The following is a 13,100-nucleotide window of genomic DNA, read 5'->3' on the forward strand; positions in this document are numbered from 1 at the left end:
AGAAAGAAAGAAAGAAAGAAAGAAAGAAAGAAAGAAAGAAAGAAAGAAAGAAAGAAAGAAAGAAAAACAGAGATGGAATGAGATGTACTTTTACATGAATCTGCAGTTTAGTACTTTATTGACCCTAATTGATTTTTTTTGCCAACAATCACTAAAAAATACTAACTATACTACTATAATAATGACTAACTTCTAACTAATAAGGTGATTTGTCTTACCACGCTTTTTTAAGAAATGTAAACTTGATTGTTTGCCAACCTGTTGCATATAGCTAGCTAGCATTACATCTACAATTATTACATTGTTCTTTGTGGAAAATGTGCTTTGTTTTTATAGTTGACTAGCTGCCAAAACTAGTTCTAGCTGATTAAAAAATACAGCTACAGTAGTAGTTATTTAGCACGAAGTGAAATCAAAATATCTTTGTTAGATTAGCATCATTTTAGCCTCGTAAATTTTCAGACCAAGATAGGGGACTAAACGAGATTTTAAACACATTCCAATCTAATTTAATAACAGGAGGCACATTCGCCATAATTTTGTAAACATACACAATTTTAAACACGTGCTAAAGTTTTATTTTCTGTGAATCGCATTCAGTGCACATTTTGAGATCAATATAAAATCTTATTTACTTTGACCGACATGAGATGGATTTCTTAATTCCACAATTTCATGATTGTATCACCAATTCGCAATCTTTAGTTTCGCAAACTTTTCTTGCCTTAATATATTTATTTTTGGAACTCAGAAGCTTATTCGATGGAAATTAAAAAGCTGGGTGATTAACCAAACATATCTATTTAAGATTACTTAAACCATGCAACACTTATATTCCCAACACATCTACAATTGGTAACAAAACATTTGACATAATGCCAATTTGAGTGCATTTTTTAAAGTTAAAAAAAGCTTTCTAAATAATCTGAGTAATTATTCCTATTGTGGTAAGGGTATTAAATCTTTAGAGGTATTGGAACTAGTCCAACTAGTTCAAGAATTATCAACAAGGTGTTTTGTACACAGATTCGGAAAAAAAATATGTATGATAAAGAACTAGGGGTTATTTCTTTCATACCTGAGATTAAAATCTGTGTGCTCCAACTGCTCTAAGTGCTTCGGTGACAAAGAAGCAACACAGATTCAAATCTAAGTGCTTTTAAATTTGTTATATATAGTGTAAAGACATATAATGCTCTTAGTATAGAAACAAGTGAGATAAAACAAACAATTTGATGCTAATATTAGTACATTATTTGTCCAAGAATTCTGTTTTTCAACTTTAACCTTGGTTTATTATTCTCAGGTCAGTTTAAGACATAATGGCTACCATGTGAAATAACATTTGACGAACAAGTTGTCAAACGTAGCGAAGGTTATGACTTGTTATTAGAAAGCCTTATTGGTGAAGCACAAGAGCAGTAATAAAACGCAAATATGGATTCTCTCAGCATTAGATGCAGTTAATTTCACTCAGAGATGGATGGGCTAAAAAGGAGATTAAATGGGAGAAATAGGATGCCAAATGGGCTAAATGGGATGCTTAGTGTGCCAAGAGTGAGGCCAAATGGATGGAATCGGATGTTATGCGCTTAACATGAAGTTAAAAGAATCAACAAGTGTTACAAGTTAAGTGTAACATTTAGGATTTATTGCTGCATATTGTTTTGATTGAATTCTCGAGGAGAATAAGTATGCAACAAGGAAGTCATGGTAACCACTTATCAAGGCAAGTATGTAATGTTCTTATACTTCCAGAAACGGTAAAATAGTCACTTGTTCTGCTTATGTTAAGCTGAAAACAACAATGAACAAACTGTCCAGGATCGATGGCCTTCGGTAATTTAATCAAGATAACAAAATGAAGTGTATATTTATTAACACATTCTTACACACTCCCCCTTTATAGACATTTTTCAGATACAGTCCTCCCAATTGAAGGGCTAAATGGAATATATATGATACTACATTTTAAGAAGAATAATTTGCATCATAGTTTAAGTTTTTTCGGTTTTATTTGCATTGTTTTATTTTTAATACTTTTGGAGCATCATTAATTTAGTTATAATAGTTTCATTTAGAAAAGGAATCTTCTTTCTTGAAAATTGTGTGCGCATTATGCAGTACTGATTAATAGAAAAATGCTGTTGGTTTTTTTCAGAGACCAAATCTTGGTTTGTATGAGACCTGCACCCTTGTAAGGTATTTAAATGCAGGTTGCTGGATAGTGTACTTTAGTTTTGATTGTTGTTGGCACATTATATAGTTTATATTAGAGGATTATATTGGGGTGTGTTATCTAGTCGATAAAGCCTGTGGAAAAATCCACTGAGGCAGGATAAAAATAAAAAGGAAGCGTCATTTGAATTTTGATGATGTCAGCAATCTATCCACAAAAAATAAATAAATTAGAATCTTGTTTTCATGTTGCCTCTATTGTGTAGATCTTAAACTTATGATCAAGAAAATTATATGATCATGTGCTTTTGATGAGCGGTTAATGAGATATAAGGGTTTTAAAATTTAACATAAAACCATTGTATTTTCTAGTTTTCACTGGAAGAGTATATTATTTAATATAATTTAAGGCCTTTTTCATTTTTTTTAACTGAAAAAGTGGAGTTAAGGTATATGTTAGTTAGTTGTAATGTATGTTAGTTGGAAATCCACTGGTCGCTAAGTCCTACAAGTTTCTAAACAATGCAACTGATAAAGATGACGTTTTCGTGTTTTGCATGTGGCGTATAAGTAAAATCTTTGGTCTTCAATTTTTTTTACGTTATCTGTTAGCATAATTATTTTTTGCATTTTTATGTGGATGAAGATTGGGAGGGTTGTATAACTGTAAGTTTCTGTGTTTTCAACTATGCATGAGGATATTTTAACTTAAATATCTGGGAAATTTTATATATAAAGTATTGGGAGTTTTGATGTTTCAATGTTGTATTATGACTATGCTAGTCTATAGTGAAAAATTTAGGAAAAAAATTTTTGTCTTAGTTGCCTGGAACCAAACAAAATAGGCATTTACCAAGGACAATCTGGTAATAATAGTATATTTCGTTTAGAGGAATTTTTTTTATCTATCAAGGTATTTATAAGCTTAATGATTTGGCTAACAAAAATTAAAGTGTGAAAGATGTCAAAGCTGCATTTTAAAATTTAAACAGGAAAAAAACGACATCGATCCCCCTACAATTAGTAACTTGGTCAGTTTGCGTTCAAACACAAAATCCTTTATAATTATTGTTTTATATAATTTTATACAATTTATAGATTATATTTATTTAATCAATCATCATGTCTGGTGGTTATGATTACGATATTGTTGAAGAAGTTAAGCAAGATTTTTATTGTGTTATCTGCTTGAATCTTATGAAGGATGCTATGCAGTTAACATGCGGTCATGGAATGTGTAATTACTGTTTACAGTCATTGGCACAAAGTTCGAGCAAGCGGTAAGACCCATTTATAAAAAGTTTTAAAGATTGATTAAGGCTGTGTATAAATGCATGATGTAATTTTTTTTAGAAATGTTGAGTTTGTTTGTCCAAGTTGTCGCGAATCTGTTGATATGGACAAGGTAAACATTTCACTTTCCATTGTTTCCCTGTGGTTTAGAAATATGATGCAACTATGTTTGATGGTTCCACATTACCACCTATGTTATTGGTATCTCCCAGGCAAAAAAACCTTAAAAAGTGTTCGAATAATCTTGGCTGCTTACCTGTTGAATGTACTGGTTGTTTGTTACAATTTACCTTTTCTGCACTATAGTAATGTTGGATTAGAAAACATAGAAATGGAAGGGAAATGTGGCAGATACCTTCCTTTTCTACTAATATTTAGGAAAAAGAGGATGGTATACAATGAATAAATTGTGTGAATAGAAGTACATATTAACTAACTTGATTTTAAAAATATATAAATGATCGTTCTGAAAACTTGCTATCAAAATATTTAAAAAAATGGTGGTGGGTCATTGAACCTATTTGTACTTGCAGTTGGAAAAAACTTGAGACGTGATTTATAAATATAACAATAAAGTTTTGAGCAAAGAAAATGTAATTTATTTTGTAGACTTCTTACTTTATTTGATTTCAAGAATATAAAAAAAAAAAAAACTTTACTGGACTACTTTTTAAGTATAATCAATGATGGCTACCGAGCCAGAAAAAAAGAGATAAGTTTATTACTCGAATTAAAAAATTTAATGAAATCCCCTGGTGTGCATATCAGTAATCAAATGTACAGTATGAAATTTAATAGTCCCTAAAAGTTTAGCAAGAAATTAATGCACCAGTTAAGCTTCATACCGTAAAGCATTGAGTATTTTTTGTGTTATAGTTAGATCAAGATGTGTGCTATATTATTATTATTATTATTATTTGTAATTAATTGAAGTATATGAAGCAATTTGTCGTAGGTTCATACTGCTGGTATGGTAAATCGTTTTATTCTATCAATAAAAGTCAAGTGTGTAAATGTGAAGGACGGATGTTCTTGGATTGGTGAAATTTCAGATATGAAAGTAAGTTGACGCTCATGACAATTGAGGAAACAACCAACAAATTTTGATTTTTATAAAATATTTGTGGAATAATTTATTACACTTTTTACACTATTTTTTAACCACATTAAGACTGATAAGGAAAATGTTTGCATTTTGAATTTTGTAGGCTCATTGTGAATCGAAATGTGCATTTCAAGAGGTAAAATGTACAATGCAGAGCTGCCCTGTCTACATAATTAAAGCCAAACTTGCTGATCATGAAAGCCAGTGTGAATTTAGAATGGAACCATGCGAATATTGTGGTGAATTGGTTGTTTACAATGAATGTGGGGTAACAATAACAATTTCTTCAATATTTTCAGTATTTTCATGTACTTTTTGTTGCGCAGGTTAACTTGTCATCCCATGTGCACAGACTTGTTAGAAGCAATCTTTTGATTGAAATGTTTTGATTAGGTAGCAATTGTGCACAAAAATCATGGTGCCTTTTTTTAAAAAGCTCCTTAGGCTGTAATGACGATGTAAGTGATGTTATAGTCAGCAAAAAAATATGTTGTTAAAATAATCTATTCCAGAGATAATTTTATATGACACGCCCAAAAATAAATAAGAACTATAAATTATATGCCTATATTATTATGGCAGAATGAGTGTGTGTAAAAAAAAAGAGCACATATGTTCTGACCATCTCATATAACTTGTGAATGGAAAGCACTTTAAGCGTCACACTTCTGTAACTAGAAATGGGCCATTGCTTAACATTTAACTCGGTTCATGTGCAGAAACAGTTAATTGAACCTTTGATTTCTATAATTTATGTTCTCAGTTTTCTTTCATGGCAAAACGCAGACAGACTTTTAGAAGAGTTTAATAACATGATCTCGATTTTGACATCACTTTATCGGCATTGTCATTTTCGCAAATAATACATTTATGTTCAAAAAGCTCGTAACAATAATTCAAAAATGTTGGTAGTCTGTGCAATGGCATTAGAGACCATTGCAGCAAATTGTTTTCACCAAGAACATTTTAACTTCTCACAAAATCTTCTTGCCTGAGCACTTCTAGTTACAATGTGGAATCCTAGCATAGCATTCACATAATCTGAACCAATAGCCATAAAGTAATTAATAATAGCTGTGAATCTCCCAGTGTAAAGTAATTTCCTCTCTGCTTTCAAAAACGAATGAGGAGTCACTACACCATATCGTTCCTTATTAAACAAAAAGTCATCTCAAAATATTTCATCGGAAATTGACAGAAGCTGAACTTTATAGATTTTGCTGTGTACTTTACAATTTCTGCAAAATAAGAAAAGTCAGCCACAATTTTTATGTTTTTATCTGTCCATATTTTTTGTCGTTAATCTTTAGTCTTGTGTGACTAATGTACAGTACAAGTTTGATAAGGAATAAGACAGAAATCAATTATTGCACTTTTTGTTGTTGTTTTCCAGCTCAGGAGAAAAATATCTCTAAAGATAGAAGTTTTTTTAGTAACAAAACAAAATATGAGTATTTTGTTTTGTTTCTTCAAATGGTTCAAAGTTAATTCCCTCCGAATTTATTCATATGGCTTTCCGTACAATTTAATTTCCACAAAAATTAATTATTACCTACTCATTGTAAAGTCATGGATTTTTGTTACATTAATTGCAAGGTTTTAGTTTCTAACATTAAGAACTTTTTTGACTTTGTTCAATGGTCACACAAAACTTGTTCTAAAGTGTTAGCGAAATTAGCAGGCTAATATGGTTTTTATAGGCCTCCCCCACACAGTGTTGAAGACAATTAAATTTAATGATTTTGTATGTACTGTTCTAAGCAATAGAAAAGTAAGAAAAGAATGAAAAAGGAAACAGAAACTTTATATTTTAATCAATAATTAAACTATTTTACAGGCGCATCTAAAGGTTTGTCCTAAATATGCAGTGATCTGCCCTAATAACTGTGGTGAAATAATTCCACGTTTTGAGGTAAGAGTTTCTTTAGTAATGTTTTGTGTTATTTAAGGCGTACTTATTAATTTTTTTGAAGTATTTCTTTGCCAATGTTTTAGTTACCTGTTCATTTAAAAACGTGCCCACTCTCCTTGGTTGAATGTACTTTCAAGAAATATGGCTGTCATGTTGAGGTGAGCAGATTTTGTTATATCCTTCGCAGATATGTATACTAGAATACTCTAAATCTGGCATGCTCTGAAAGTGCGACTTATCAGTTGTATATATAAAGTTAAAATATTAAATATTGAGATATGTACTTTGCGAAGCTCTAAATTTGTTAATTTGATTTGGAGATGTAGTGTATTGTAATTACTTATTAAAAGGAATTTTGTATCTCATATTGTCATATTTTTACCAGAAATTTACTTTTTAATGTTTTTCGTTTTTGTAAATAAAACTTGTTTTTTTATTGTTAGACAACATTGGGAGATATGAATGGTCATTTAAGCGATTATGTTCATAATCATTTAAGTATGGTTGCCACCTATGCATCCAGAATTGAGAATGAGTTGGCTGCTACACAACATAAACAGGCTGCAGCAATAAATAAGCTCCAGAATGATGTAACTGCAACTAAACATGAGCTGTCAATTTTACAAAACAATCAAAAGGGAATAAACATGGATGTAACACAGTGGCAACCTTTTTTGGATCTTAAGGATAAATTGACTGTAGAATATGATAAAAACCTTGCACGATTGTCGAATAGTAAAGATGAAATATATAAGGAATGTTTCACACAACCTTTATGCTATGAAGAATCTAAACTTCTTTTGAAATCAAAGTTAATGGATGTAGTTATTAATTATGGCAACTACGATATTAAAATGTTTGTTAACTTTTTTGAATTGGGGAGAGTCACTAATATTCCGGATTCATTTTGGAGCCTGTGGGACAGTGATCTTAAAGAAAAATTTATGTTAAACATTTCCTTAATTCATCTTGGAAAGTGTGCAAATTTAAAAATTGTAATTGAAGACTTACTAAATGGTTGGGATCTATACCTGACATCAAGGTTATTAAATTTAGGACAAATTACAATTGACAATTATGGGTACTGTCATTGCTGTAAAGACAGACCTGTTAATCGTTTTGATTTCTGGTTAAGTGCAAATGTTCAAAGTGATAAAATATTAGTTTTAACTGGTATACCTGCAAAAAGGGATGTAAGTATTATTGATAAAATTAATGGAAAGGAAGTTAATGCAAAGCTGGATGGCAATGCTCATCTTTTTTCGATGGAAGACTTGGTTATTAAGAATTCGATCAAATACAATATTTTTTTACTAAAAATATCACTTTTAAAGGAGAATTGAGGTCGAAAAACAACCTTTGCTTAAAATGAGCGTTTTATCTTCCTGAATGTATTGGTGCACATAAAAATTCTTAAATGTTTATAATAGCCGTAAATTAGCAGTTTTTTAAGGTCATATCATTAAAAATGTGACTTGACTGTTTCGACTGTGATGGCGTCCTTAGACAGCGACTTATTTTCTTTATGGTTGATAATTGCGAAGGTAGCTCATTCGTTGCTAGAAATAAAGATTATTTCTGTGGATTTGTATGAAAGCCCGAGTATAGCAAAGAAGAACTGAAGAAAAAAAGTTTTCTTCTAGCAGTGACGATAGCAACGATAAAAACAAGTTTAACTCAAGTAGGACAGAAAATCTGCATTAGTGCAAATGTACGTTTTGTACGATTATTCCAACATTTATAGAAGGTAAATGCTGCATAAAATAGGAAACTTTACTTAGTGATTAAACGTGATCCTGGATGCATAACAAAACATTGCGACTTTGACACATTATGCCTCCATATATCCATTCAGGAAACTTTATCATCAGACACAGTCGATGAAAAAGCAAATTCACTGAAGTAAAGAAAATGAATGCAAGGTAGTTTCACTCGTATTTATAAATAATATAAATAATGTATATAATAATATATAAATAATAATGCACATGCATGTTTTTATCGTTTTCGAATATAAAAACAAAAACATTAGCGAAACCATACACAATTCTTTAGATATAGAAATAGAAAAAGACCTGGTTCTCATCAGCTGTTTAAAAGTATTTTATTACTATCAACTGTGCTACGCCTTTTATTTAGGAATTATAGATTCATTGTCTATAGCTAATATTCTGCCTGGGTCCATCACTTTGTTATACTTGGACGTGGGAAAAGGATTTCATTAGTAGAATTTCCTGGCAACAAATAGTAATACAGGTTTCAAAAATTAATGGATGAAGAATGGTAATAGTTTGGTTTCTTATCATAAAAACGTGTAAAGATGTATGTTAATATTTATAAGAAAAGAAGTAACTTTACTACGTGCCTGTTGCAAATCTACTAAACATTTGTTTCTTTGTAACTATTGTAGAAGTTTCTGGTCTTTCACTACCAGCAATATTCTTTGGACTTTTTAAACCAAAATCAGTATCACTAACCTTTTGAAGTCTTTAAATTTGTAAGCTCCCATAATAAACTGTAGACAAATGAGTACAACTTCTCTTTCACTTCTTTTGTAATCCACTCTTTAGATTGCTTCACAACTTGAAACTTTCATTTTTTTCACCTAGAATAGCACTGCCATGCCTTGGATTGACCACAACAACTAGCTTCTAGTCAACGTTGCTATTGTAATCAATGGCTGCCAATTTTAATCTTGCGTCCATCACATTGAGGTCAAATTCCGTGCAATTGTTAGCATACATCATCACAAAGGAATGAAAAACTTCAATTAACAAGCATCAGCATGTCAGCCAGATTTCTTTTGTTGAGAATGACTTTCTCCGATTGCGCTAAGCCAATAAATTTTCAGTATGTATTTTTTTTATGATTCTTCTTTGGAATAACTTTGATGACTGCACTTGGAATATTTGCTCTACACTTTGTCGAAAATACGCCTGTTCGAAATGTGATGGAGTAAAGATTGCCACATTTCTTAAAGTTTCTTAGCATCTCTGTAACAACTTTGCGCACAAATAAAATAGATGGTTACCAACACATTTTATCAAATCGCTAAGAATAGCAGACCCTTTTATTTTGAACAAGGGTCTAAGTTTAATTTTGATGTTTTTTTCAAATTGCGACGTGTCATATTGGTAATTTATATCAGACTTGTTTTCTCTTATATACTTTGGTATCTGAATAAAACTAAAAAATGACGTACACAAAATAGCGAAAGTGCGGAGCATACTCATTTCTATTATAAAAATATAGACCTGCTCATTACTATCTGTTGCGATGTTGTGGACTTAAAACTCGTTCTCCTTGAGATCTTTTAGACACTCTTCACAGCCAGCAAGCTCCAATGATACCCAACCTTTTTTACCAGAGGTTTGTAAAGTTGCATGACAAGAATCTTTTTTAAGGAAATAAGGAAACCATTACCTGAAAAGTAATTGAAGAGCATAGAAGTAGGTTGAACGAAGACGATTTTCTAACATGGTGTTGACTAGACCAATTCAAAAGTTCATGATCATTTGAGCAACCCATGTTAATATTCACTTTCATCTCGCTTAAAATATTGCTGATATTAAGTTTTTCCTACAAAAATTTCATTCAATTCTGTTTAGCAACTTGTTTAGTTGACTTCCGCAAATATCAAATTTCCTATTAGTTACATAATTCACTTCTTCCTCGTTGAAACATTGCTGCTCAGCGGAAATTTCGCTTTGCTAAATATGACTTTTACTGTTAAACTTGCAGTTACTAGTAGTATGTCCTTTCCCAATTTCCCAACTATCTCTCAGTACATAATTGTTCTTTTTCTGGATTTGAAAATCTGTAATATGTAACCTCATGAGGATTTCTTCTGCTTCTATTAGAGCAACCGTATGCCAGAAAACTTGGCATTTTCTATCCACAATTGAAATATTATTAGGTCTGAAAGACAAATAATTTTTATAAAACAACCAAAAAATATAAATGTTAGTTGAAAGGCAAGTCTAACCGAACACAATAAGTATAGCAATATTTCTGCGTTTTAGACATCCTTTTGTCTTGCTGCACTCTTTCAATATAAATATTCGACTCTGTTTTGTGCACTTCAGTGACGCTTACGACTTTCTAACCTCATGTCCCCTAAAAAAATTATAAAATTGTATATATTTTTGGGAACATTTTTATAAAATGAAATTATACTAAAAAATCAAGAAAGTCAATTTTGATTTCAATTCTCCTTTATTGTATATCGATTTAGAAAAAATATTGCTGAGGTGACACATCATTTCAACAAACTTGTTTCTTGCAGTACCAATTTATAAATGTCTTTCCATTTCAAACAGAAAAAAGTAAAGAGAGAATATGGAAGCAAAACTTTTGTAAATTCAGGTTACATCCAACTTTAAGAAAAAACACACACTTGCAAATATTTATGGACCTGAATGAAAAAGTTTTGTTAGCGTATGGGAATTCTCCTCAAATTTTGTTAACTTGTTTTATTACCTGGTGTGCATGTATGAATAGATTTTTGAATATTTTTATCATGTGTTTTTTCGATATGACAATGGCAAGGTAATTATCTTATTTTCTTATCACAGTTAGCATAAAGAAGCAATGATACATCTTAAATTTTCAAGCAACATAGAAAAAGAGTATGTCGAATGATCATGCCCTGACGATCATACCAGTCTTGCAAAATAGGCTATTTTTCCAAATCCACGTAATTGTTTTGACAGTAAAAGACAATTATGTTATTGGTTAAAACTACGAAGCATTAGAAATTAGCATTAATTACTACTAAAACTTTACAATAACTTAAAATATACAATTATTTGCGATGTAAAACGTCCTCACATTCTTCTATAAAGCTTGGTTTTGTGATAGCATAATTGCAAAGTTAGGCATATAATTGTGATACGAATCTCTAAAAAAGTTGTGCATTGCACTAATATGTTATTTCAAAAAGTAACAAAAATGCACAACCTTTAAGGATGATTTTTATGGTGAGAAACCTTTGTAATTTTGTGCCCTATTCAGAAAATCAATTTCGCAAGATTGCACAAGTTTTACAAAAGAGAGTGTAGAAATTTTAAAAGTACTTTTTCATAAACTTGCAAAAAACACTTGAGGCAGTTTGGTTTAAAGAAGGCATTTTATGTGAAATATAACCCTGATATGTTTGTTTTATTACTCCATGCCCATTAAAAAAATCCTCTTTCATATTTCATCAGAAATAATTGAGCAAAACATTGCAATTACCTTTATTAGTAGTTCAACCAGTCACTAAAAAGTTTTTCTGCAAATAACTTTTCATGCCTCATGAAAATATTATTCCAACAAAAAGTTTTTGTATTGATTTGTAATGAACCCTAATTTTGTCCATAAATGAAGATAGTTAAAGACACAGCAGCAGGCTTACCTAACGTATATCATGTTAATATGGGTAACAAGCAAAGCTTCATTGCAGAAAAAAGGTGGTCATTTAACAATAATAAAGCATTTAATTAGAGGAGGGAATGTTTCCCTGAGCTGTAGACATTTTATTCTGTTAAAAAATACATATTATATTTTTTTATTAGTATTATTTTTAATAATGACTTAGGTACATTCTAGATTACCTTTAGTTTTATTTTTTCTTTTTCGGTGATTTTGTAAAGACTAGTTCTTGCAAACAAGTAGGACAAATGTTACAGCGATTAGTGGAATTGTTACTAAAATTTTCGCAAGAGGTTTATTTTTTCAAATGGTTAGATTTTCTTTTTTCCAAAAAAATTAATTGCATTCAAAAAAACGCAAAAAGCGGGCCACAAATTAATCTTACAAATGATTAATCTCATTAAGATGAGTTTTTAACATAACAAGAAAAATTCTTTGTTTTGTCTCATGAAATATACATTTTACACATTTATTTTTCATATATTTCTTTTACAATGTATATATTTTTTTGTATCCAGATATTGTTTTCCAATCAATATGTTGTTGTACTATCTATAATATTAGTTTAGCTTTAAAATTTTGTAATTTTGTTTATTAACTGCATGTAGGTAAACTATCAGCAAATAAGACAGTTGATTTCACGTTGAGGAAATAAACCAGATTGACGTTGATTGTTTTTTTAAAAAGTTAATGAAACCATTGCATTGCTCTAATAATTTTAAGGCTAAATAGCTTAGGTGTAAATAGCTGAAGTCTTGTTCCCTCAGAGTAACTGCAGTTAATCAAATTGTCCAAAGCTGTTTTAACACACACATGTCAGAACAGGCAAACTAATGACATCATCGACAAACTTTTAAACCCTATTTATTATTTAGAAAGTATTTAATCCCATACATTATTGTCATAGTGTCAAAGTTGTTTAAATGGTTTTGTATTTTAAATAGTGTTGTAAGGTGTACAAAATAGAACCTGCAAATTATTAAACTTGTAAAAACAATTGTATATAAATAGGCTGATAATATCACCATAACAGTCACTGTAGCCGTTTACTTTCCAAATATGGAAACAGAACCAACAAATGTAGATGATATATTATGGTGTAATATTGTATCTGCTAGTTTTTAAATCCTTTAGATAATGTTGTATTGTGATTTTGCTTAAATAAGTGATTTTTTGTCAGGTTGTTATTGCCTAGATCTT

The 13,100-nt window shown here is 30.5% G+C and overlaps 1 protein-coding gene across 4 annotated transcripts in view; it reads left to right on the forward strand.

Annotated features, from left to right (window-relative positions):
- Nucleotides 1–13,087, forward strand: part of LOC130629606 (TNF receptor-associated factor 3-like) — a 28,986-nt gene extending 15,899 nt beyond the window's left edge. The window contains exons 2-9 of one of the 4 annotated variants that reach the window (XM_057442865.1): nucleotides 1,307–1,733; nucleotides 3,277–3,458; nucleotides 3,532–3,583; nucleotides 4,427–4,531; nucleotides 4,680–4,712; nucleotides 6,414–6,488; nucleotides 6,572–6,646; nucleotides 6,932–13,087. In XM_057442865.1, the coding sequence (XP_057298848.1) occupies nucleotides 3,301–3,458; nucleotides 3,532–3,583; nucleotides 4,427–4,531; nucleotides 4,680–4,712; nucleotides 6,414–6,488; nucleotides 6,572–6,646; nucleotides 6,932–7,831 (1,398 nt within the window). In that variant the 5' untranslated portion in view covers nucleotides 1,307–1,733; nucleotides 3,277–3,300 and the 3' untranslated portion in view covers nucleotides 7,832–13,087. Of the gene's footprint in view, nucleotides 1–1,306; nucleotides 1,734–3,276; nucleotides 3,459–3,531; nucleotides 3,584–4,426; nucleotides 4,532–4,679; nucleotides 4,875–6,413; nucleotides 6,489–6,571; nucleotides 6,647–6,931 lie in introns of those variants that run through there. The other 3 variants (XR_008981992.1, XM_057442863.1, XM_057442864.1) reach the window with 3 other exon arrangements.
- The last annotated feature ends 13 nt before the right edge of the window (nucleotides 13,088–13,100 follow it).

This window comes from Hydractinia symbiolongicarpus, chromosome 2, assembly GCF_029227915.1.
Source record: "Hydractinia symbiolongicarpus strain clone_291-10 chromosome 2, HSymV2.1, whole genome shotgun sequence".
NCBI classification, from domain to species: domain Eukaryota; kingdom Metazoa; phylum Cnidaria; class Hydrozoa; order Anthoathecata; family Hydractiniidae; genus Hydractinia; species Hydractinia symbiolongicarpus.